The sequence below is a fragment of the Oryzias latipes genome, chromosome 8 (assembly GCF_053564925.1).
Source record: "Oryzias latipes strain Hd-rR chromosome 8, Olatipes_Hd-rR_3.1".
NCBI classification, from domain to species: Eukaryota; Metazoa; Chordata; class Actinopteri; order Beloniformes; family Adrianichthyidae; genus Oryzias; species Oryzias latipes.
This window is the reverse complement of record NC_136244.1, coordinates 24,898,473-24,918,464: the sequence shown is the minus strand read 5'-3', so window position 1 is coordinate 24,918,464 and position 19,992 is coordinate 24,898,473. Positions and strand designations below refer to the sequence as shown.

Sequence of the window (19,992 nt, the reverse complement as noted above, 5' to 3'; positions counted from 1 at the left end):
TGTGTGTAATAATAATAATAATAATAATAATAAAACATGTTTAAAAACGTTTTCAATAAACATGAGGGTTTTCTATGGAAATAATAAAAAATGAACAGTCAGAACTTTTGCAATTAAATTTAGAAACGCCTACTTCAAAACATCCAAACATTTTATTGTTAAACTTGTTGGTATCCAATTAAGTTTATAAAAAAAAAACATTTTCTGCTTGATGCTATTGTCTACTTTGCTTTAATATGACATGTACCTTTCTTTATAACCTTTTTCAGACTGCAAAACAGAACTGACAGGACAGGAGTTTCTTTTTTTTTTTTTTTACTTTGTTCATTTGTCAGGGTGAAAAAGTAATCAGAAATGAGCATGCAATAACAAAAATGGCAGAGTAAAATAAAAAATAAAATTGGCCGAGGCAAGGCAAGAAACAACCTAAAATAACAACAATTTTGTAATATTTCTAAATTAGTGTTGCTCTCTTTTTTTCATTGTTTAAAATTGTGTAAGATATTTAAAGTATCAGAGAAAAATTATGAAGAGACAGTTTCAACCACTAAATTGTTAGGTATCCCTACCAAAACGTACTATACTTGAAGTTTATTTTACGAAGTTTATCACAAATGTAAGCTGACTGAATACCTCTTCAGACCGATTTTTAAATCACTGCATTGGCTCCCCGTGCGCTTCAGGATTGATTTTAAAGTTCTTTTATTGGTTTATAAATGTTTTATGGTCTCGGGCCTTCATATTTATCTGATATGATTTTAAAGTATGAGCCCTCGCGGACCCTGAGGTCCTCTGATGCAGGCCTTTTGGTTATCCCAAAAGTCAGAACTAAAACATACGGCGAGGCCTCATTCAGTTTTAAGGGACCTCGCCTGTGGAACAGCCTCCCAGAGAGCCTCAGAGACTGTTCATGTTTTTAAAGACCTACCTTTTTAATCTAGCTTTAAGTTGAATTTTAGGAATTCATTTGATATTTTAATTATTTATTTTCTTTTTTTACTAGTTTTATATATATATGAATATACATTTATTTGTTTTATTTTTAAGTCACTCTTACCATTTTATATGTCTATTAAGGTTTATGTAATTATTTGTTTCTTGTTCATCTTTTAAATATATTTTAATTTTAGTTTTATTCCTTTTACATTTTATTTGTATCTCCAGTGTTTTCCTCAGAGGGATCCTCCACATCGGCGATTGACCCTTCTCAGTGAACGGGGTCGCTGCTATGGGATCACCCGGGTCTGACTCTATCGATCAGATCTGGGGGGTCCTGTGGTAGTGTACTCTGTGAACTTGGGTGGGGGGTCACTGATGTGGATATGTCCCCAAAATGTCGTTTCCCCACTTCCTCCAAAGGTTTATTTGAATTGATTTGATTTAAATTGAAACATTTTAAGTTTACAATAAAGATAGTACTTTAAAAGTAAACTTGGAGTTGAGCTCACTTTTAGTATAGACTAAGTATACTTGCAGTCAACTTAAAAAGACTACTTTGTGCTCCATTATTTCCAAAAACAAATACTTCTCAGAAATTAAACACAAGTCATGCGATAAAGAAATGCAACTAAAAGAAATTTTGCCTAGTAATCTAAAGAGAAACATTTAGTTAATAAAGCGAGCATTTGAAAAGCTTGAATAATAATAATACTGATTTTAATGATTATCTGTTTCAAATATGGAAATGTGGAAGAATTTTAAACAACCATTCACAACAAACTAGAAATGTAGATTTACTGAATAAATTATTTAGAATAAAACTTGACTTTTTGACCTTTATTTAAAAAAAATAATACTAAAACCCTTTTTCTTTTAAATACAAAAGTACAGTTAGCTAGGAAAAGGCTTTTTTAAATTTAATTGAAAATGCTGTAACGTTTAAAAAATAATTTAACAATATGTTATCATGAAATTTCTTTTGACTGTTACATGTAAGTGATAAAAAATATCATTATCATATGAGTAAATGTCTCTAGAAATTTAAATTTAGTTGAAAAATTAATGATTACGTTAATTAAAAACTTTATTATAGATATAAAACAAAATCATGCTCTTTTTAACTTTTATTTTGAAGGTAATTAGTGTTGCTTCCGCTACTCTGCTTAATTGTTACGTCTATTTATTTTTCTTCTCCCTATCTCTAAAATGCTGTGTTTTAAAGAAATAACATTTTATCGGCTTTCCTCACTCCACTTTAGTTGGCTTTAGCTTCTTAATTTTAAAGGCACATTTTGTTTTAAATTCTTTAAATATAAAAGACATCCAACAGAGTTGTACAATAGCACCCTCTAGCGGTGTAAATGCAACATCAGTATTGAGAAGTTCCAAGTCAAACTACCTCAGGCGTAAATAAATATAGTACGGAAGTTTTAATTGTTTAACCCTTTGATATAAACAGTAAGAAACAAATTACTTGAGCTTTTCTGTTGGATATAAAACCACTTTAGGTTGTTTTTGTAATACATGAAGGTAATGTATTTTTTTAATAAGATATAATTTTGCATTGTTTGCACATCAGATGAGAACCATAATCTAGGATTTGTGATCAAACCATATGCGCGTGTTTGCTATGAAAGCTGCAGATGGATGCGTCAGTCAGTAAACACATAAACAAGATACCAACATGAACTTGCAGGCTGGTGATGGAAAGTTGGACTTTTATCAGATGATTATGCAACTTCATCTGGGAATCTATGAAATCATGAGGCAGGAGAGGAGAGGAGAGGAGCGGCAGGCAGACTGCGATTTGGCAACACCGCCTCAATCAGATCTGTTACTAAAAGCTCAGCAGAGGCAGGAGGCTCCATTTACAGAATTACAGCGTCTGCGCCTCTTCAGTGAAGGATACAGTGGCCGTGATGATGAGTAAGGGCAGGAACACTCTGGTCTTTTATGCAACACCTTTAAAAAGCTGTTAGGGGGAATAAAGCTGAATCAGATGTTTACAACAGAAAAAAAAGTGGACTCCACTACAATTAAAACCCTGCATTTAGAAGATGCACCTTCAAAGATAATTATGTTTATTCCAGTGTTCCTTTATTTCTTCTATTGACATTTTTGCCTCATGTTTTTCTGGGATACTTTACTCCAACATCTGGGTAAAAAACAACAACAAATTTGCTCATTGATCTTCTTGCGTACTTGATGTGTTCAGATCAGAACGTTGATCCAGTGTAAACAAATCCACTCTGAGAAATGCAGACTTGACAGGAAGCGCCTCACGGTGGAGCCGGTTGAGAGATTTGAGGAAAAAATGAAAGTTTGCTTTCGATTAGCGATTAATCAAAGCAGGTTTTAGGACAAGGGTCTAAAAAGTGGCAATACCGTATTATTCGAGGTAAAAGCCTGGTTTTATTCAGTATTCCACAGCTGTAACGATAGAATATGAACCGTCAAATGTCTCAGAAATGGAAAGAACGTGAGTTCTAAGATCTTTTTTGGACTCTTTCATGGAAGTGTTTCGTTTGATTCTGAGAATGGAGCTCCGGTTCTGCAGGTTAAGCCGGTCTGCATTGGGAAGAAGTCCCAGAGAAAAATTCAAAGCTGCATCTTCAGCTGATGACTGACAGTAAAGCCATTAAAGAGCTTTTAGGCATTAATGTCGATTACAATCAAGGGTTTTCCCTGAAACGGTTGCTCATGCTCTCTAAGGTGAAACACTGCACCTGGAACCACTGTGTTTTCACAAAAACGTTCTAAATTTGTCTGATGTGGCAGCGGTGACTGACACGCAGCAGATGCACGCATACGCCGGGAGGGGAGGGGCCCTTTGCGGGGTCACGACAGGTCAGCGGGTTGCAGGAATGCCGATGGGAATAGCCCCAGCGGCATCCAAGGGTGCAACTCGTCATGGAGACAACAGAGAGGAGGAACCGGTCCCTCAGGAGCTGTGGTGGTGGACGACTGACCTGAAGTCTTCAGAGACTCCCATTCTCAGATGATCATCAGCTGAAAAGACTTCCACAAAGACCGGATTAGGATACATTTGATTTTGGCTGCTTACAGTGGTAAAAATCGCAGAAGAGGAGGTTTCCAACATTCTTTAGCTGCAATTATTGGGCAAACTAGTCTTTATCCTCTGTGTCATGTGCAGATCAGGGCTCTTTTGGGTAGTGAGGTGCACCTTGTGTGTCCAAAAGCACAAACGCTGCCTAACTGATGGCCAAAATACAAAATCTCCTATTTGTAAAATGTTTAGATTTGGAGTTTTTACATTAAATGGTGAAAAACAAGGATAACTCCACATTTTAGGTGAATCTGCAAAAAAAATCCTTCCCTTATTTATGACATAAAGGTCACTAGAAAAAACCTGGAATATTTGAAACAAATCTTTCCTGTTTCCTGAAAAGCTGATTTTGTTTACAGATAAGTTTTGTACTTAGGGAAAGAAAATGTCCTCACATTTCTGATGCCGAGTAAAGTTTGTGATTTAGCTGGTTTCACCTGCTCAAACCATTTAAATGAACTTAAAAAAGGTCTTTGTGAATGTTTCTGTGCGCTGTTCCATGGAAGAGGTTTGCACTTAATGCATCAAAGCAACAACTCGTTGAAATGTTGGTCATTATGGTCTGCAGAGCGGAGACATCTGCTTCCCTCCTGGTATTTCCATAGCCCTTGTGCTATCCTAGGGACTTTAACATTGGGAGTTGGGTCATCTAGACCCACTAGACAGTGCTCTGAACCTTTTTTCTTCAATGATTTGTGATCTTCACATGGATTACATGAAATCCTCTTCACCTTTATCCACCTTTGTCATGGTTGGGAGAACACGTCAATGGTCATCTTGACCCCATAGCACAAGGGCTAGACTTCCTCAGCAGATGTTGTTCTCCTCCCTCAACTGTGTTCCTCAACAGACTCCGGGTATTTTGCAGCAGATTTTGATTCTGGCCACCTCTCAACACTGATCCTAAATAAAATACCTCCATTTAAACCCCTCATTTGTTCCTTGTTGGTCATGTCACACCTTCAAAATCTGAAACACCTTGAAGTTTGACAACGTAAAATGAAAGAACAGACAGAGAGAAGATAGAAACTACTGAGTTTTCTTTCCGGTTTTGAACGTTACAGAACAAGGCACAGAAATTTCAATCCTTGAACCACATTACGATGCAATAAAATCCATCCAACATTACCAACACGTCCACAAATTGTTTTTACTGCAGGATAAATAGAAAAGAACAATAGGTCCACTTAGACAGATTAATACATTGTGACCGAATGGACCAAAACAATCCCATCACTGAAGCGCAAACAAGCCCTGGAATTTAAAAACGTTGACGAAAAAAGGAGCTTTATGAAGTCCACAAGCTTTCCATGCGAAATGTCAGTTCAGCTAGAAAACATTCAAAGAGAAGCGGCTCCGATTTGCATACGTAAGCGTTTGGACTGCTTAAACATATTAAAGCTGGGAAGCACGGCAGCGGAGGGACCATGGTGTGGGATTGTTTTGTTCAAACCACCGTCACTCAGGCCTTTGAGGACGTTTAAAGCAAAGCAGCAAACGAGGAGTGTAAAAAGCTGACAGACTTATGAGACCAGAACAAAGTTTGAGTTTGTTCATCTTAATTAAAGCAACAAACATGGTTCTTACGTTTTCTTTATTCTGAAGAACATAAGATGTAAATGTAAGACTGGAGTGCAAAAAAGAAAAAAAAGGCACATTTCTCACAAGAAATCAGACTAACGCTTAGCCTGAAAACCCTCCCAGGGACAAACATGTCAGATCTACTGACCCGCATCGATTTATCTGACCGCAGCGGCCTACGTGTCACTTCCTGTTTCACAGGAAGTCTTCTGCAATCAGTTTAGACAAAACAAGAGACCAACGTGCTTAACGTTTGAGTGGAAAAATGTGGAATAAAAAAAAGGAAAAATACCAGTAAAAGAAATAGAGGAAGAATGTAAAACTAAGAATACAAACATGAAACCAAATGGTTAGATATGCCACTCCTGATTCCATTCTTAAGGTCCAAATCAAGCACTGAGGTTTCTGCTCCTCAGAAGCTGCTAGGAAGAGAAAAAAAACCCTTTAATCGTTGCCATGGTGACTTTTCACCTGATGTTTTTACAGTAAAAGCATGTGAGGAGTGAGTGATTCACCGGGACAGAAACCAAAATGTCAGCGGAATGGAATGAACATGTACAGCTACCATACAACCTGCTTGGAAAAGGGAAAAATCAGGAAGGCCAGACGCGGCAAACTTCAGCGGTACGGTCAGCGTGCGCTGAACAGTCGCTAAAGTGAAATACAAATCGAGAATTTTGGTGCGGTGTTTAAAACTGAGCATGAAAAGGTCAAGAGGGGAAATCAGACATTAAAGCAGCAGCCATTCAAAAGCTCCAAGGACGACGTGATCCTGGAAAACAGAAGAGCTGAGTCCACCTCAGCACGCCACAGGGACACTAGTGCATCTCAAAGACGGGCATCTTCACCACGTACACCCTACGCTCCCGTTCAATGGCGAAGCATTTAGCAACCACGTCCCCACATGTCACTGCACACAGTTCATCAGAGCGCCGTACTCGTACCAGGAACTCGGCGATGTTGGCGTCGAGCTGCGCTCCGTGGCTGCGCCAAGGGAACAGCTTCTTGCAGAAAAGGACAAATGTTTTGCAGGAGCAGCCAAGTTTCTCCTCACAGCTGCAAACATCTTTCAGAGCGACTATAGACTGAACAACAGCAAAGCCGCTGCTCGTTTCTATCACAGAGTCGTTTCTTTTTGTTGTGGCGCTGTGGCCCGGCGTGGAGATCAGCATGTTGTTGTGAACTAAGCACTTGTGTTGGGTCACGCTGCCCTGATGCTGCCCACGGTGCACTTTCTGCAATGCAGCAACTTCAGCTGCAGTTAGAAATCTCTGAGAACCACTCCCTAAAGTCTGCTCTGAGTCAACCGACGACCTCATAACGACGTCACAACTCGTCATGGAACGAAACAAGTCCTTCATTTCTGCACTTGCTCCCTGAAGAACCAAACTCCCTCTGCGGAGAGCATCTTCATACGAGAAGACGCGGGAGAAAATCTGGGAGGAAGCGGACTTTGAGGCGGAGTACATCTGCAGGAGTCTGCTGCTCGCGCCCTCAAAGGCGAAGGCCGAGTTGGCCCACAACAGCCCCCAGTCGCGGGCGCTCTCCGCCAGATGCGTCAGCAAATGGCAGTTGAAGGAGCAGTTCTCCAGGCCGTACAGGGAGGGGACCTGTGCCACGAACTGAAGCAGAGACGACTCTGCATAACTGAGCTGCTCCTGCGTGGCAAACGGGGAGAGCAGGATGTGAAGCGCAGAGACGAGGAGCATCCAGTGAATGTGGTACAGAATCGGTAAAGCATCTTCCAGCAGCACAGGAGAATAGAGAAGAGCAAACGCTCGCCACTCGGAGGCCGTCCACAGCTTCCTGTCGCTGACACGCCGAGGTCCGGGCCCAACCTCACTGGGTGGCTGGATGGCACACAAAGCTTTGTCCAGGTCGGTCAAATGCTGAGGAGTCAGGTGGAAGGGCTTGTGGGCGAGATCCGAGTCGAACCAGAGATCGACGAAATCCGGAACAACACCCAGACAAAAACAATGCATGTAATCTGGAACAGAACCTTTGACGATGTCAAATGACGGCAGCAGAACCAGCGGGCTCGGACCCTTGACTCCCGTCTGTCTGTGCTGAAAGCTTTTGGCGGTTTCAGCTACGTGTCGCAGATCACACCTGTCAGTCGGAACGGGGTAAACTCTGGTGAAACCCTGACCTTTTGGCACCAGCTCGCCTTTGTGGTAGCAGAAGCTGCAACCGAACGACTGGAGGTTCTGCACCAAGGACCTGGAAGCTGGATCGCACAGGCAAACCTTAGCCGCGACTGTGGTGCGACGCTCAGAGCCCGTCCCGTCCGTCCACCTGAAGCCCTCGCTGGAGAGTTTATGAAGCTCGTAAACGAACGGCGTGAAGAAGCTCTGGACGTGCGGCCTCCCTCTGCCAAACCACAACGTGTGCAGCAGAACATTTCTGCCTCGCTCCGCGTACGGGAGCTCGTTGATCGTGCACAGGATGGGCCAAATCGAGAACTTGGAGTCGAGCAGAGGGAAGCCATCGCATTTGAAGGTGAGCGTAATGCTGCCCGCCTGTCTGTCACCCTTATATTCCTTTCCGGTGACGACGTCTGAAAGACAGCCGTCCCTGACGAAATGCTTCCCTAACTTTGAGTGGACTCGTGTGAGGATGTTTCGCAGCTGGATTTCAAGGGGCATCACCATGAAGTAGTGAGCTTTCTCCAGCAGGCATCTTTTACTCAGTCTCTGCTGACACACCTCACACCGATTTCCAGGCTCCACACCGATGTAGCTCGCACATTTGGGACAATATAAGTGGGTCTCTGCCTCGGCGCAATGCTGGGAGGGGTGGTTCTTTAAAAACTGGAGGGACTTGGGAAGGCATCCGGGAACAACGAGGTTTAAGAGGTCCAAGAGGTCCAAGAGGTCTTTGGCTGCTGCGTTTGACAGTTTGTGCTTTAATATAAATGTGAGGAGGAGCAGCAGGAGAGCGCCCGCTGTGACCGTTGAGCCGGAGTAAATCTTCTTCTCCTGGTTGAAGTCTGGGTCAAACGGTTGTGCCTACAGTCACAGAAACATCAAATTAGTAGACGGTTACAACCTTACGAAACGACAAACAACCAACCATTGGATCTTCCTCTGACGCCTCATCGTCAGATGAAAGTGCGCATCTTCCCAGCTGTAACATAAAAGAAAGTTCAGGTTTCGGTTTGTTTATGCCTTTTGGACCATCTCTTCTTTAAAAATCTTTGGACCTCAAACCTTACAGACCCACTTCGATCCTCTTTTGATCAATTTTAAAATTGTTCCCAGTGATCTTTCAACTATGAATATGCCTTTTTGTAGCCTAAATCAAAAAATCCTGTCGTTTTCAAGGACGTAGTTTCTGCAGAGCGGCGTGAGTTCATTAGAAAGCTTGGAGTGGGACCGTTGGCACAGAGCAACCCCGCCCCTCTTCCCCTCCCCACTGCTGCAACAAGTGGATGTATCGGAATGGAACAAAGCATGGTGCTTGTGTATTTTCTGCATCACAAATAAGCTCTTTTTCAAACGGCATGTTTTTCTTCTGCTCCGGATCCACAACAATTTGAATAAAGAAATACTCAGAAATGTCATTTTAAGCTTAATTTTCTTAATAAATGTCCGCCATCATCAGAAAAATGTAAAAAGGAACGCCAGAAACACAATTTTCATCGGACTAATCTGATCTCTAAAAGCCTTTTTCCTGTTTGAGCTTCTTAGGTGGGATTTGGTTGCTGCAGTCTTGTGTTTCCATCGAGTTTAATCAACTCATTCTAAAAAAAACTCACTGAAATCCTCCCTTGGTAACAATCCAAATCTGTAAAATAAAATTAATAAGAACAGTAAAACTTTGCTTGATCCTGTGGTTATCTTTTTTGCCTCAAACGTATTCGTCAAAAACATCAGCTACTGGGGGATTTCTGATATGAAAAACAAGCAGCAAAGCATCACCTAACCATTATACCTCCACTACCATGCGTTAGTGGTGGAATCAAGTCGTCTTTTGATTTGTTTTTTTGCGTTTCAGTCTCTGGTTAAAGCTGAATCTGCTCTGCAGCCGTGTTTGCTGATTTTTTGGGATGTGAAAATAAAAAACAGCAGATCCTTTACAGGACACTTATTAAAAAGAACCAAAGACAACTTCATTTCCTGTGTGATTTCTTTAAGAATTAAAAAAAGAAGGGATTTTTCAAATTAGCAAAGAGGAAAAAAGAACATTCCACATTTGGTGCAGTTTAACCTACAATAGGTTTCACTGGTTTTTACCCTTTCATGGCCTGGATCTTCAGCATCATCTATTTGTTCTTGAAAGAAATGATTTGCCTAAAAATGATAAAATATGTAAAATAAGATAAAAATGCTGCAATCGGTAATATCAGTGGATAATAAAGTTGCTAACAAGCTCACCATGAAATCTTCTTCCACATCCGTCGAGGAAGAATCTGCCTCCTCACCAACTTCATACACAATATTGTAATCGTCCTTCATGTGAACAGAAATAAGAAATAAAGACTTTTTTTTTAATTGATCAACCTCAACAAACAGGTTTTACCATCTCATTGTCTGGATCTTCTGCTTGGACGGTCGGCACTGGCCTGCAGTACACCTGAGAGGCAGAAATCCACGAGTTACAGGTTTTCTTCATGTGATGTTGGGCCAACTTTAACCATAACGTCTCACTTACAGAAGGGTCTTTGTTGGAGGATTCAGCATCAGATGAGAAAGACTCCGGTTTCACCACATCAGGAATGATTCTGCTTTTAATTTTCTGCATTAAAAAAAACATATTAAAGTAGTTTTGTCCAAAAATGAAGCAATCTTTGGGGAGCAAACTTTACCTTTTTGATGTTCTGAACTCCATTATCATCAGCTGGGCCAGCCTGCTCATCATTATCCTAAAATAAAGGGTAAAGGCAGACACAAACAGTTCTGTGGAGTCACTTTAAAGCAGTGGTCCCCAACCTATTTAACGCTGCGGACCGGTGTGACGTCATACAAAGATTTCGCGGACCGGTTTTTAAGATGTGGCGGAGGCTTATTGTAGCAAAGCTTCGATGAAAGGAGGAACAAAGACGTGACAAGACCGGCTTTGAGCTTCTAAATTAACAGGTGTGTCATCGTACATCACACAGGTGTGTCATCACCCTCTCCCTTTTCCACACTCATGGTGTAAAAAAGAAGTACTGTCTATTAGGGGTGTGTATTGGCAAGAGTCTGGCGATACAATACGTATCTCGATACGCGCTCCACGATATCCCAATATTGTATCAGAACATATTTTCTTCTCTTTTAAAAAAAATGTGACTTAGGAAAAACTCTACATGAATTTCAATATGTCTTTCATTATGATAAAATGGTCAAATTTAGTTTATAAATTTAGTTTATGTATGGACATGGAGGCCTCTTCCCGAGGTCAAAGGCCAACAAAAGTTCAGTTGAGGTTGTGGATTTAAGCTGGTGGTTAATTTTTGCTCAAAGTTGCAGTAAGAAACAAAAATGATGGAAAAAAAAACAGGACTGTTGCAGGACATAATTCTCACAGTCAATTTAATACAAAAATAAAACAAAGGAATGCAGATAACTAAACTTAAAAAAGGGCCATTTTATCAGTCCATCATATGGTCTCACAGACACAGTTACTTCTACCGGACAATTATGACCCACCGAGTCACCCATGAAGCATGTTTTAGCATCAACGGGATTAGTTTTTAATGAGAAACCACCACACCACCTATGTTCCCCAAACGCTCAGTATAAAGATCCTATCATAGTACACCTGTATACATACAGGTGATAACTGAGACCACGCCCACACCGCTGATTAAAAGGCTGTAACAGACCAGAGCATACACTGCCTTGCATCTTCGTCATGTAAATAACACATCTGCTTTCACATTTATCAAGCATGATGATTGACAGAACCTGGCAGCCAATCATCACCCTAATTGATACAAACAGGAAGTGGTTTTCCAATTTCCAGGCAAGTTTGATTGTAACAAAATAAAGGCATCTACTATAGGTTATGTTTAAAAACGTGTTTCCCCCCTAAAATCAGCTTAGAGCCAAAAATAAATAAATAAATAGTCATAATAATCGTATCTGTGTTTTGGTACGGTGCACAACTTTAAACTTTTAATTGGCTAGCAAAAATAACAAAAAAGTAAATGTTTATAGGGATAGGAATCATCACTGGGTTGAGGTAAAAAAAATAAAATCATTCGTTAGCTGCACTAAATGTCTTAAATAATGATTTTCTATTACATAAATGCACACAAACGGCAACTAAATGTAAAGCACAGAATGATCATAAAACACACGAGCCCCTCCCTCACGGCAGGTACGAGACATTTTAAGTAAAATGTTGTTTTTTAATGTTTTCGTCTCACCTTGCTGAGCTTTCGTGGTGCCGGGATGGGGTTGTTTTTTACCGGACGGCCGCTTCGAGGCAGCGTCGCCACAGTTTTAAATCGTTTCCATTTGTGGATAATTTGTCTCACAGTCGATAGATGAATATCTAAACTCTTTGAAATGGATTTATAACCTTTACCAGCCTGGTGCATTTCCACAATTCTTAAACGTATACCTACGGGGATTTCATTTCTGCGAGGCATGATGATGCACTAGCCGAAAAAAAAAAAAAAAAAAAAAAACAATCAAAATATTCGGATTTTTAGCAACAAGGAATCGCTGTCTCCGTTAACCCACTTCCGGTCTAAACCGGAAGTACGTCTGTAAAATCTAAAAAATATTTATCGACTTTTATAAATGATAGATTTATGTGGATATATCTAATTTTTTATAAACATAGTCATATTTTTATCTGAAAAGAAAATGTACTGCTGTTAGCTGCTTTGAATAAGCTAAATTTAGAAAATATAAGGTTTCGAATGACTATCAGAAAAAAAATGTAATCTATAAAAGGGATTCACTGCCTAAATTCCAAGGTAGCATGACTCAGACATTAAATTGTTTAAAAAAAAATGGATGGCTTTGTTTTTAAATACACCTTCCTAATTTAAGCAACACATTTTTAGAAGCAGACCCGTTAAGTACCTCATATAAGCCTAAACCTGAAACGTACATTTTCTGTCTACTAAATATATATATCAAAAAATTTAAGGATTGAGGAAGTAGCTTTTTTTTAGAAAAACGTTTGCAAAAACTCATTTTGACTTTAGATCAGATTATCTCTGCCACCCAGATAGTACTCGAGAAGCTTTAAATTAACATTAGTAACTGCAGCTGCGTTCTGCCAGGATGACAGATCCCCTCTACCTGGAAATATAGATTGAGCCCCGGAGTCTGGGTTTTAAGGTAACATTTTATTCAATGACATTTGTAATAGTCCTTTGATGAATGTGCTAGAATGAAAAGTGCCTCAAAAACCAAAAAACATAGCAAAACAAGTTGTAAGAGCTGGTGTTTTGATATCTTGAATCTAATATAGACCACAATAATGAAACACACAGCACGACAGGTCATGAAAAACAAGCAGCTTTGTTGAAGGTTAATTATACGGCTCCTGTGATTCAGATTGCATACCCCGACCCAGCTATAATGTGTCAACTGTTACTCAAGTGTGTCTTTATTTAGGCTGTTACATAGCGGTGCTTTAGGTGTGTATGGGTAGGTTCTGTGGTGGTTCTGCAGGCAGGTTGTTCTGGACTTCAGCTGGGGCTTTGGCCTCTGCAACAGATAAGATTGACTTTGTTAAAACCGTTTAATCTAAACACCATAAAGATACACATGATGTCGCTCAGAGCGTCACCTTCAGGTTTGTGTGCCTGTTGCTGAAGGTCACCATTAGGTCCCACAGGAGGCTCCACCTCTGCTCCCTGCTGCTGCCTCTGAGACATTTCCAACACGGCCTGTAATCAAAAGAGCTGATTTCAACCCTTCAGATCTAACATTTCCTGCTTTTTTTGTGACTTGATATGACAGCTACCTGCTGGTACTCTCTCCTCTGAGCCTCCAGAGCTTTTCCTCTCTCTTTCAGCAGCTCCTGCTCCTGATGAAGAGCGTCTGCTTTCCTCTTCAACTCTTCTTCTTTGTCTCGAAGCTCAGCCTCGAAGCGCTGGAGCTCCTCCTCTGTGTACACTGGCTGTGAGTCCAGAGTCTAAACAAAGAGGGATCATAATTAAAAGACTCCAAAGCCAAACTGAACCGAGATATGTATTTTAGCAGCTGCTAAATGTTGGTGTTCTAGCTTTTATTTTATCATCAAAATCATTCTAGTGAAGAAAGCAGAGTATTCTCCAGCAGCCAAAATGTCTGTATATTCAACCGATATATGGTTTCCATGATCAACTATGACCAATCTTTCTCCCAGAATGAAACTGATCACTATGGGTGATCATGTCCTCTGCTCTGCTTCGGTCCGCCTGAAGACTCCCAGCCCACCATGACCTTCAAGAGCTGCAAACCTTTCTTGTCCTTGTAAAATTTCACTGATTTCATCTCTTTTTTTTTTGTTGCTTTGAGATTTGTAATTTTTTCTACGATTAAAAGATGCATTACCATTTAAATTTGAATGAACGTTTACCATATTCATACGGCTTTATGATAAGTATGAATCTATTGTATTTAAAATGTTGGACTTTCAATCTTAAGTTTCTTTGACTACCGGCTGTTTGCAAAAAAATGAGCCTCGGTCACCTTGTTTTTGTGTATTCTAATCAATGCATACATGCTTTTAAATACATCTATACACTAAAAAACAAACAAACTAAGGCTGCCCTGAATGAATTATTTACTTACAGTCCACCAAAGGCCACCAGCAACGCCGTAAACTGCTCTGAATTTTTCTGAAACTGCCCCCAAGTGGCAGCAACATTCAACAGTTCAAACTCCTTTTTTTTCCCTCACAGGAAATATCTTTGTTGCTCCTGAATGATCCCTTCTCCCCTTCGCGCTCCTTACCTCCCACCCTTTGGCATTGTTGAACTCCTTCCTCTCTGTGGATTTAAGGAACTCTTCCAGGGTGACGAGTCGGTCTCTGTTTGTGTCCACCTTTAAACACAGAGGGAGGGGATCTTTCAGTGATGACAGCCAGGCAAGGAAAAAAATCCCTCAACCTTTCTTTGGTGATATATGGCGGGCGCGGAGCAAAAGTTAGATGCATTCTGGTACATTCTAGCAGCTAGTTATTCACTTCTTAATCAAGAAACTAGGACTAATTGGAGCATCATGATTTGTCATGATCACCGTAACTAATTGTATTAGAACGGCTGAGAGTGAAATTCTGAGCTACTCAAATTGTACCCACCTCCAACATTTGTCTTGCGAATGTACGATGAAAAGAAATCGCCATATTTGTCCTTTTCTTCCAGCCAAGACCACTTAAATTTGTTTTTTTATCGTCTTCTCACAACTGTGGTCGTGAGTACGCTCAATAATGACGATGCCCGCCATTACTTTAACACAAATTTGATCGCAACTCTTCAGATTTGATTGTGAAAGCTTAGCGTGGGTCCGCCATTTTTGGTCTCTAGGGAATCCGTCACGCTGACCACGTGGTACAGACAGAGCCAATCAGAGCCGTTGACACATCCGAAAGCAACTAAAAAGTCCCGTCATTGGTCAATTAGGCCAGGAAGACGAAGACAAGATAAAGCGATCCACGGAGAAATATCGAAAATAAAGCTAAAATTCGCCGATTTCAGACATTTTTCTCATCTGGAAAGCCATTTGTCTGTAGAGATCAGGTCTTTATTTCCCGGAAGGTACGATCGGTTTGCTCACAAACCCGGATTTCCGGGAATACCCGGAAGACTTTCATCACTGATCTTTATCAATGAAACCCAACGGATTTGCAAAAGCCCAGAGACTAAATAACTCACATTTTTCATCACATGCTCCCTCATTCTTAGCCGCTCCTCCTCCATCTCCATCATGTCGTCCTCCTCGTTTTTCGGGTTGTAGACCTTCTCAAGCTGGAGAAGATTAGAGGGAACTTAGATTGTGACTTTTAACTTCTTCTTTGAGATAAAACTTTATCATACCTCCTTTGTGAAGAGGGCCTCCAGCTCCTGCTCATCTAAAACTCCATCTTCATTTGTATCTAAGTGAAACAAAGCAGTGATGAGCGTCTTTTTCAAGTGAAGTTAAAAAGCAAAAGCTGTAATCTACCGTGAAGTTTGAAGAAGGTTTTAGGGTTGAACTCCTGTGGATCCAGTCCATCCGTTTCCTCCCAGACCTCTCGCAGCTGATCAACACTCCCCTGAGTGTCAAAAACTCGGAATCAGATCACAGTTCTCCTCCTCATTTTGTTACAAATGCAAACATGGATGTCCTTTACCGGAGCATTGACTTTGGGGTGCTGGCGGTGTTTCTCTTTCAACTCCTGGATCCTTTTCTCCTCTTTCTCCCTCTTCTCCTGGTCCAGACTCTTCAGGTACTCCCTCCTCTCGTGCTCCTTCAGCATCTCGTAGCGTTTGAACTCCTCGTGTCTCTCTGCGTCGTAGTTCTCCAGGTCCTTGGTGGCCTAGGAGGACAGACAAAGCAACCACCATGAAAGTCTTGAAAAGATTTCTTGGATAAATATGTTTGACAGATCAATCTTTGACTTGAACATAAACGTAAGTCAGCAGAATCTCACCGCTGAGATCAGCAGCTCCAAGTCTTTGGCCTCAAAGGTGTTTTGATTGTGAGGATCCAGGTGTTCAAACTGTTTCAGGAGTGAAGCGTGGTCCATCTGAAGGCCTGAGGAGCAGACGCATCCAGAAGATGGATAAACGGATGGGCAGTGACAAAAACTCAGCATCAGATATAAAATAGTCTAATATTGTAAGCATTATGAAATTGGGATTTGACTAATAGCCAAAACGTTCTTTTATTTCTACCCTTGACTGTGAATAGAAAAGAACAAAATTTGAAGACTTTTTCAAGAACTTTTTTTTTTAAAAAGAGACAATTTTTCTGTTTTCCGAAGTCACAAAAGTTTGATGCACAACTTTATTTTTGTCTGAAAGTCAGAATATCTGTTAATTATTTACAAAACAGTGAAACTTGTAACAAACGATCCCTGTACTCTGTGTAGGAATAACTTGGATTCATTTATTTTGTTCTTTTAACACAAATAACACAAACAATACCATTACGAGTACTGAACATTGGAACGGAGACCTGAAAGACTGCACCCCCACTCACTCTGTGTGTTGGTGCTGTCTAGTTTAGCCTTCAGCAGCATCCTGAGGCGAGAAACCTCCTGACGCTTCAACTCATCCAGTCGGGTCCTGACATGATGGCCCACCAGGTCCAGCTCTTTGCTGAGGCGCCCGTTCTGAAGACAAACAAAGGACCACTTCATGAGTTTTGTTGATTCATTGAAGATTGTTGTAGGAACGACTGAAAGTCTGACCTTGATGTCCTCCGTGTTTGCCGTCTGCAGCTTCTCTCTAAAGTGAGGGTCAGTCTCCAAAACTTCAATCACCTCTCTAAGATACCTGTCATAGTACAGACCTGTGTCCTGCAGCAAGTGTGAAGAAGCACAGCTTTCACCAAATGAAATCAGCCAGATCTGACCCGTGGAGAACAGTCAGTTACCATGTTTTCCTCCGGCACCTCTTCTTTGGGCTCCTGGTTGGCTCCATTACGGTCAATGGGCACAGACCAAACCCCAGCAGAGATGGACAGGAGCAGCAGCCAGCAAAGGTACATCCTCCTGCAGGGTGAGCATCAGTGCAGTGAAGGCCACACAGTCAGTTCACATGAAAACAAAAGCTGAATCAACTCCTACAGCCTGACTCTAACGGTGTGGTTCCTATAAGGAGCATCTAAAGCAGTCTGTGCACCAAAGCTGATCTGACTCCAGGTATCACTTTGTTTCTGTTTCAACTTGAAATGTGAGAACCAAACCAAACGCCCAACTTAACTTACTTACGGATGCGAAAACGGATATAAAACCATGAATAAACGTACTCATAATATCAGACCCCGGTGACAGGACAAACAGTTGGACTGATTCTTGATTTGAGTAAATCTTTTCTAAAATATCCTCGTTCAATATCTGTATAACCTCGAGAAAATACCTGTACTTATTACTATTACGCCATCTTAACTGTCAGTTGTTGTTTTTATGGGTCAGAATTTATGAACAAAAAGATAAATCAACAGGGTTAAAAATGAGTTCAAACAGGTAAAAATGTGTTTAAATCGGCCTCTTACCCCATAAATGTGTCCGAAAAGTGATCCAAACGGATCCAACACGGCAAACAGGAATCTGCTCACGGGTCGAGCGTTAATGACGTCATGAGTGTGCTGCTGTCAGCTGCGTTCAAAGACAATACGAAATAAGAAATATCCAGGGACCGTGGCAGGTGACTGCTCTCACTTTCTATCAAAGTTACAGTTAAACCTTAAACAGGGAAAAATAAAAAATAAATAAAATAAAATCCTAAAATGTATTTTAAACGAAAGAATAATGTCTTGTTAATGGAACTGGGGTAAATTGCTTTTTCTTAATTCTCTCTGTATCCTGTGTTTTACCGTGTTTGTGAAGCACTTTGTGATTTTTATCTTGAAAGGTGCTTTACAAATAAAGTTTATATATTATATAAATTGACCTGAACTCTATGTTTTCGGACATGAAAAATGATCGATAAAGGCATCGTTTCTTCCATAACCATGAAAAGACACCAATGTCCTAGATGGTTCTTTAATAGATTAAAAAAATACATTAAAATTGTTTTGCGATATATTTTATTTAATACAAAAAACAAACGCATGGCAAATTGAAATAAATTAACATAATAAAAGTAAACAATTGCACGTGATCATAAATAAGGCATAAATAGAGTGCATCAAAAATAATATGTAGACTGCCAATAAAATTCAAGGACAGTTAATCGTATATGGCACATGAATCACACAATCTTCAAAAATAAATAATGACACATTCAATAAATAACAGTAAAACAATTCAAGTTATTAAGAATCGTTTGACATTGTGTTGCCGTCACAATTAATTCATATCAGTTTGACTGATGAACCTTAAAAGGTTAGTCTTTTCATAAAGTTATTCAGCGATTAGAAATTGATCTCTCTCATGTCAGTTGGTGTTCCAGGTCTTTCGTTCTCCATCTCTTCATCCTTCTCCATGGGGGGCTGCTGCAGTCCACCCCTCAGCCGCTGCCTGAGGGCACTTTCGATCATCTCGCTGTAGCACTGCAGGACTACCTGGGAACCAACCAAGACAAAAACAAACAATTAAACATTCAGGCCAGTTGCAATTGACGGCTGAATGCGGTAAGAACTTCACAAAACCAAAGTCAATTCAGGCTGAGACAGACATACCAGATCAGTCTGGCACAGCTCTGCCAGAGCTTCACTGCTTTTGGACAGCTGAGTGGGCCCCTTGTTGCTCAGACCCCTTAGGGCACAATTTAGTGATGCTGCGGCAACAAGTGATGGGGGAGCTCCCAGAAAACGGGAGTCGCAGGCACACATGGCAGCCAGAGTGTCGCTGTGCCGGCGCAAAGTCGAAAGCATCTCCCTCTCAGCGTCACCTTGCTCCCCAACAGAGGCCAGAAAGTGAGGGAGGAAGTCCTGCGGTGTGACTGCCGCGGTGTCCCACCGGAGAGTGCTGAGGATGACACGCTCCATCTCCTGATGATGAATCAGAAGCAAAAAGCAGAGATTTATTATGATTTTAAACCAATGTTTTGCAATAGAGAGGATGAGGATTTGCATCCAGGTTTAAATACACACAACCCCCCCTGTGCCACAGATGCTGTGAAGAAACTCACCCGCAGGTCTGACGGCTGGAAGCTGTACTCAGCTGCGGCGCAGAGGCTGTCTGCAGTCACGCCGTCACACTCTGTGAGCTTTGAGGCGATCAGGACGCAGCCAGCAGCCAGGCAGTATGGAGACACAGCCAGAGACAGAGATGCAGACAGGAACCTGTCCATCAGAGACACAGACCGGGGGAACACGGCCTCATCACAACCGCAGTCGCAGCATACCTGGAACACAAAAACACGGACATCAACTCCTTTCTAGGGCAACAAACAGATAACTGGACAGGAGTCTCGTACCTCCAGGGCCCATTTGGCGAGCTCCTCCCTGCGCTCTGGATCCCGCTGGATGAGGGTGGTGTAAAGCATGGAGGGCATGTACCTCTCTTCCAGGTGAAGCAGCCTTTGGATCACTCGATGACCTGACACTGTGGGGTCCCAGGCGGCACGCAGCTGAGGCGAGCCCCCTGTACATCCCTGGGCTTGATCTTCACCCTGTCCCTGATCCTGGGCTGCATCGTCCTCCACTTCCTCACACCAAAGGGACACGCACATTCCTCTGTCCATCTGCAAAGCCTGCTGGGTCCTTTACATCCAGCGTGGAAGAAAACGTCAGTCAGCTGAGGAGATGCTTCACAGGTGAGCAGACATCCCCCTTCCTTCTCGGTCTTGTGAAAAATCGTCTGTTCACCTCCTTCCCTCA

At 41.4% G+C, this 19,992-nt stretch overlaps 3 protein-coding genes across 4 annotated transcripts; all 3 read right to left on the bottom strand.

Annotated features, from left to right (window-relative positions):
- Positions 1 to 5,029: 5,029 nt before the first annotated feature.
- On the bottom strand, positions 5,030 to 12,289 carry LOC105354509 (uncharacterized). 2 transcript variants are annotated; one of them, XM_011477800.4, is made up of 8 exons: positions 11,943 to 12,289; positions 10,395 to 10,451; positions 10,241 to 10,324; positions 10,109 to 10,162; positions 9,964 to 10,038; positions 9,823 to 9,879; positions 8,660 to 8,713; positions 5,030 to 8,595 (listed from the first exon to the last, which is right to left on the bottom strand). In XM_011477800.4, exons 1-8 carry the CDS (start codon positions 12,165 to 12,167, stop codon positions 6,406 to 6,408), a joined length of 2,796 nt encoding a protein of 931 aa, XP_011476102.1. In that variant the 5' UTR covers positions 12,168 to 12,289; the 3' UTR covers positions 5,030 to 6,405. The 2 variants fall into 2 exon arrangements, with proteins under 2 accessions (XP_011476102.1, XP_011476103.1); XM_011477801.4 differs by lacking the exon at positions 8,660 to 8,713 and having other exon boundaries at positions 11,943 to 12,278.
- A 574-nt stretch (positions 12,290 to 12,863) lies between these two features.
- Positions 12,864 to 17,829, bottom strand: nucb1 (nucleobindin 1). The gene is made up of 13 exons (XM_004071167.5): positions 17,722 to 17,829; positions 17,101 to 17,218; positions 16,916 to 17,023; positions 16,705 to 16,837; positions 16,154 to 16,257; positions 15,854 to 16,039; positions 15,685 to 15,775; positions 15,558 to 15,616; positions 15,396 to 15,488; positions 14,476 to 14,565; positions 13,502 to 13,672; positions 13,325 to 13,424; positions 12,864 to 13,242 (listed from the first exon to the last, which is right to left on the bottom strand). Exons 1-13 carry the CDS (start codon positions 17,724 to 17,726, stop codon positions 13,169 to 13,171), a joined length of 1,332 nt encoding a protein of 443 aa, XP_004071215.1. The 5' UTR covers positions 17,727 to 17,829; the 3' UTR covers positions 12,864 to 13,168.
- A 409-nt stretch (positions 17,830 to 18,238) lies between these two features.
- Positions 18,239 to 19,981, bottom strand: ccndx (cyclin Dx). Its single transcript, XM_004071224.5, has 4 exons — positions 19,590 to 19,981; positions 19,302 to 19,517; positions 18,850 to 19,161; positions 18,239 to 18,732 (listed from the first exon to the last, which is right to left on the bottom strand). Exons 1-4 carry the CDS (start codon positions 19,854 to 19,856, stop codon positions 18,583 to 18,585), a joined length of 945 nt encoding a protein of 314 aa, XP_004071272.2. The 5' UTR covers positions 19,857 to 19,981; the 3' UTR covers positions 18,239 to 18,582.
- Positions 19,982 to 19,992: the final 11 nt, after the last annotated feature.

Excerpts from the sequence above, each read along its gene's own strand:
- LOC105354509 (XM_011477800.4), bottom strand. The coding sequence starts at position 12,167 with ATGCCTCGCAGAAATGAAATCCCCGTAGGTATACGTTTAAGAATTGTG. Across the intron at positions 10,163-10,240 it reads CCTCCAACAAAGACCCTTCT|GTGTACTGCAGGCCAGTGCC; the intron begins GTAAGTGAGACG and ends TCTGCCTCTCAG. Across the intron at positions 8,596-8,659 it reads CGTCAGAGGAAGATCCAATG|GCACAACCGTTTGACCCAGA; the intron begins GTTGGTTGTTTG and ends CTGTGACTGTAG.
- nucb1 (XM_004071167.5), bottom strand. Across the intron at positions 17,024-17,100 it reads AGGTGCCGGAGGAAAACATG|GACACAGGTCTGTACTATGA; the intron begins GTAACTGACTGT and ends CACTTGCTGCAG. Across the intron at positions 16,258-16,704 it reads AGACAGCACCAACACACAGA|GCCTTCAGATGGACCACGCT; the intron begins GTGAGTGGGGGT and ends TCTGCTCCTCAG.
- ccndx (XM_004071224.5), bottom strand. The coding sequence starts at position 19,856 with ATGGACAGAGGAATGTGCGTGTCCCTTTGGTGTGAGGAAGTGGAGGAC. Across the intron at positions 19,518-19,589 it reads TCGCCAAATGGGCCCTGGAG|GTATGCTGCGACTGCGGTTG; the intron begins GTACGAGACTCC and ends TTTGTGTTCCAG. Across the intron at positions 19,162-19,301 it reads TCCAGCCGTCAGACCTGCGG|GAGATGGAGCGTGTCATCCT; the intron begins GTGAGTTTCTTC and ends ATTCATCATCAG.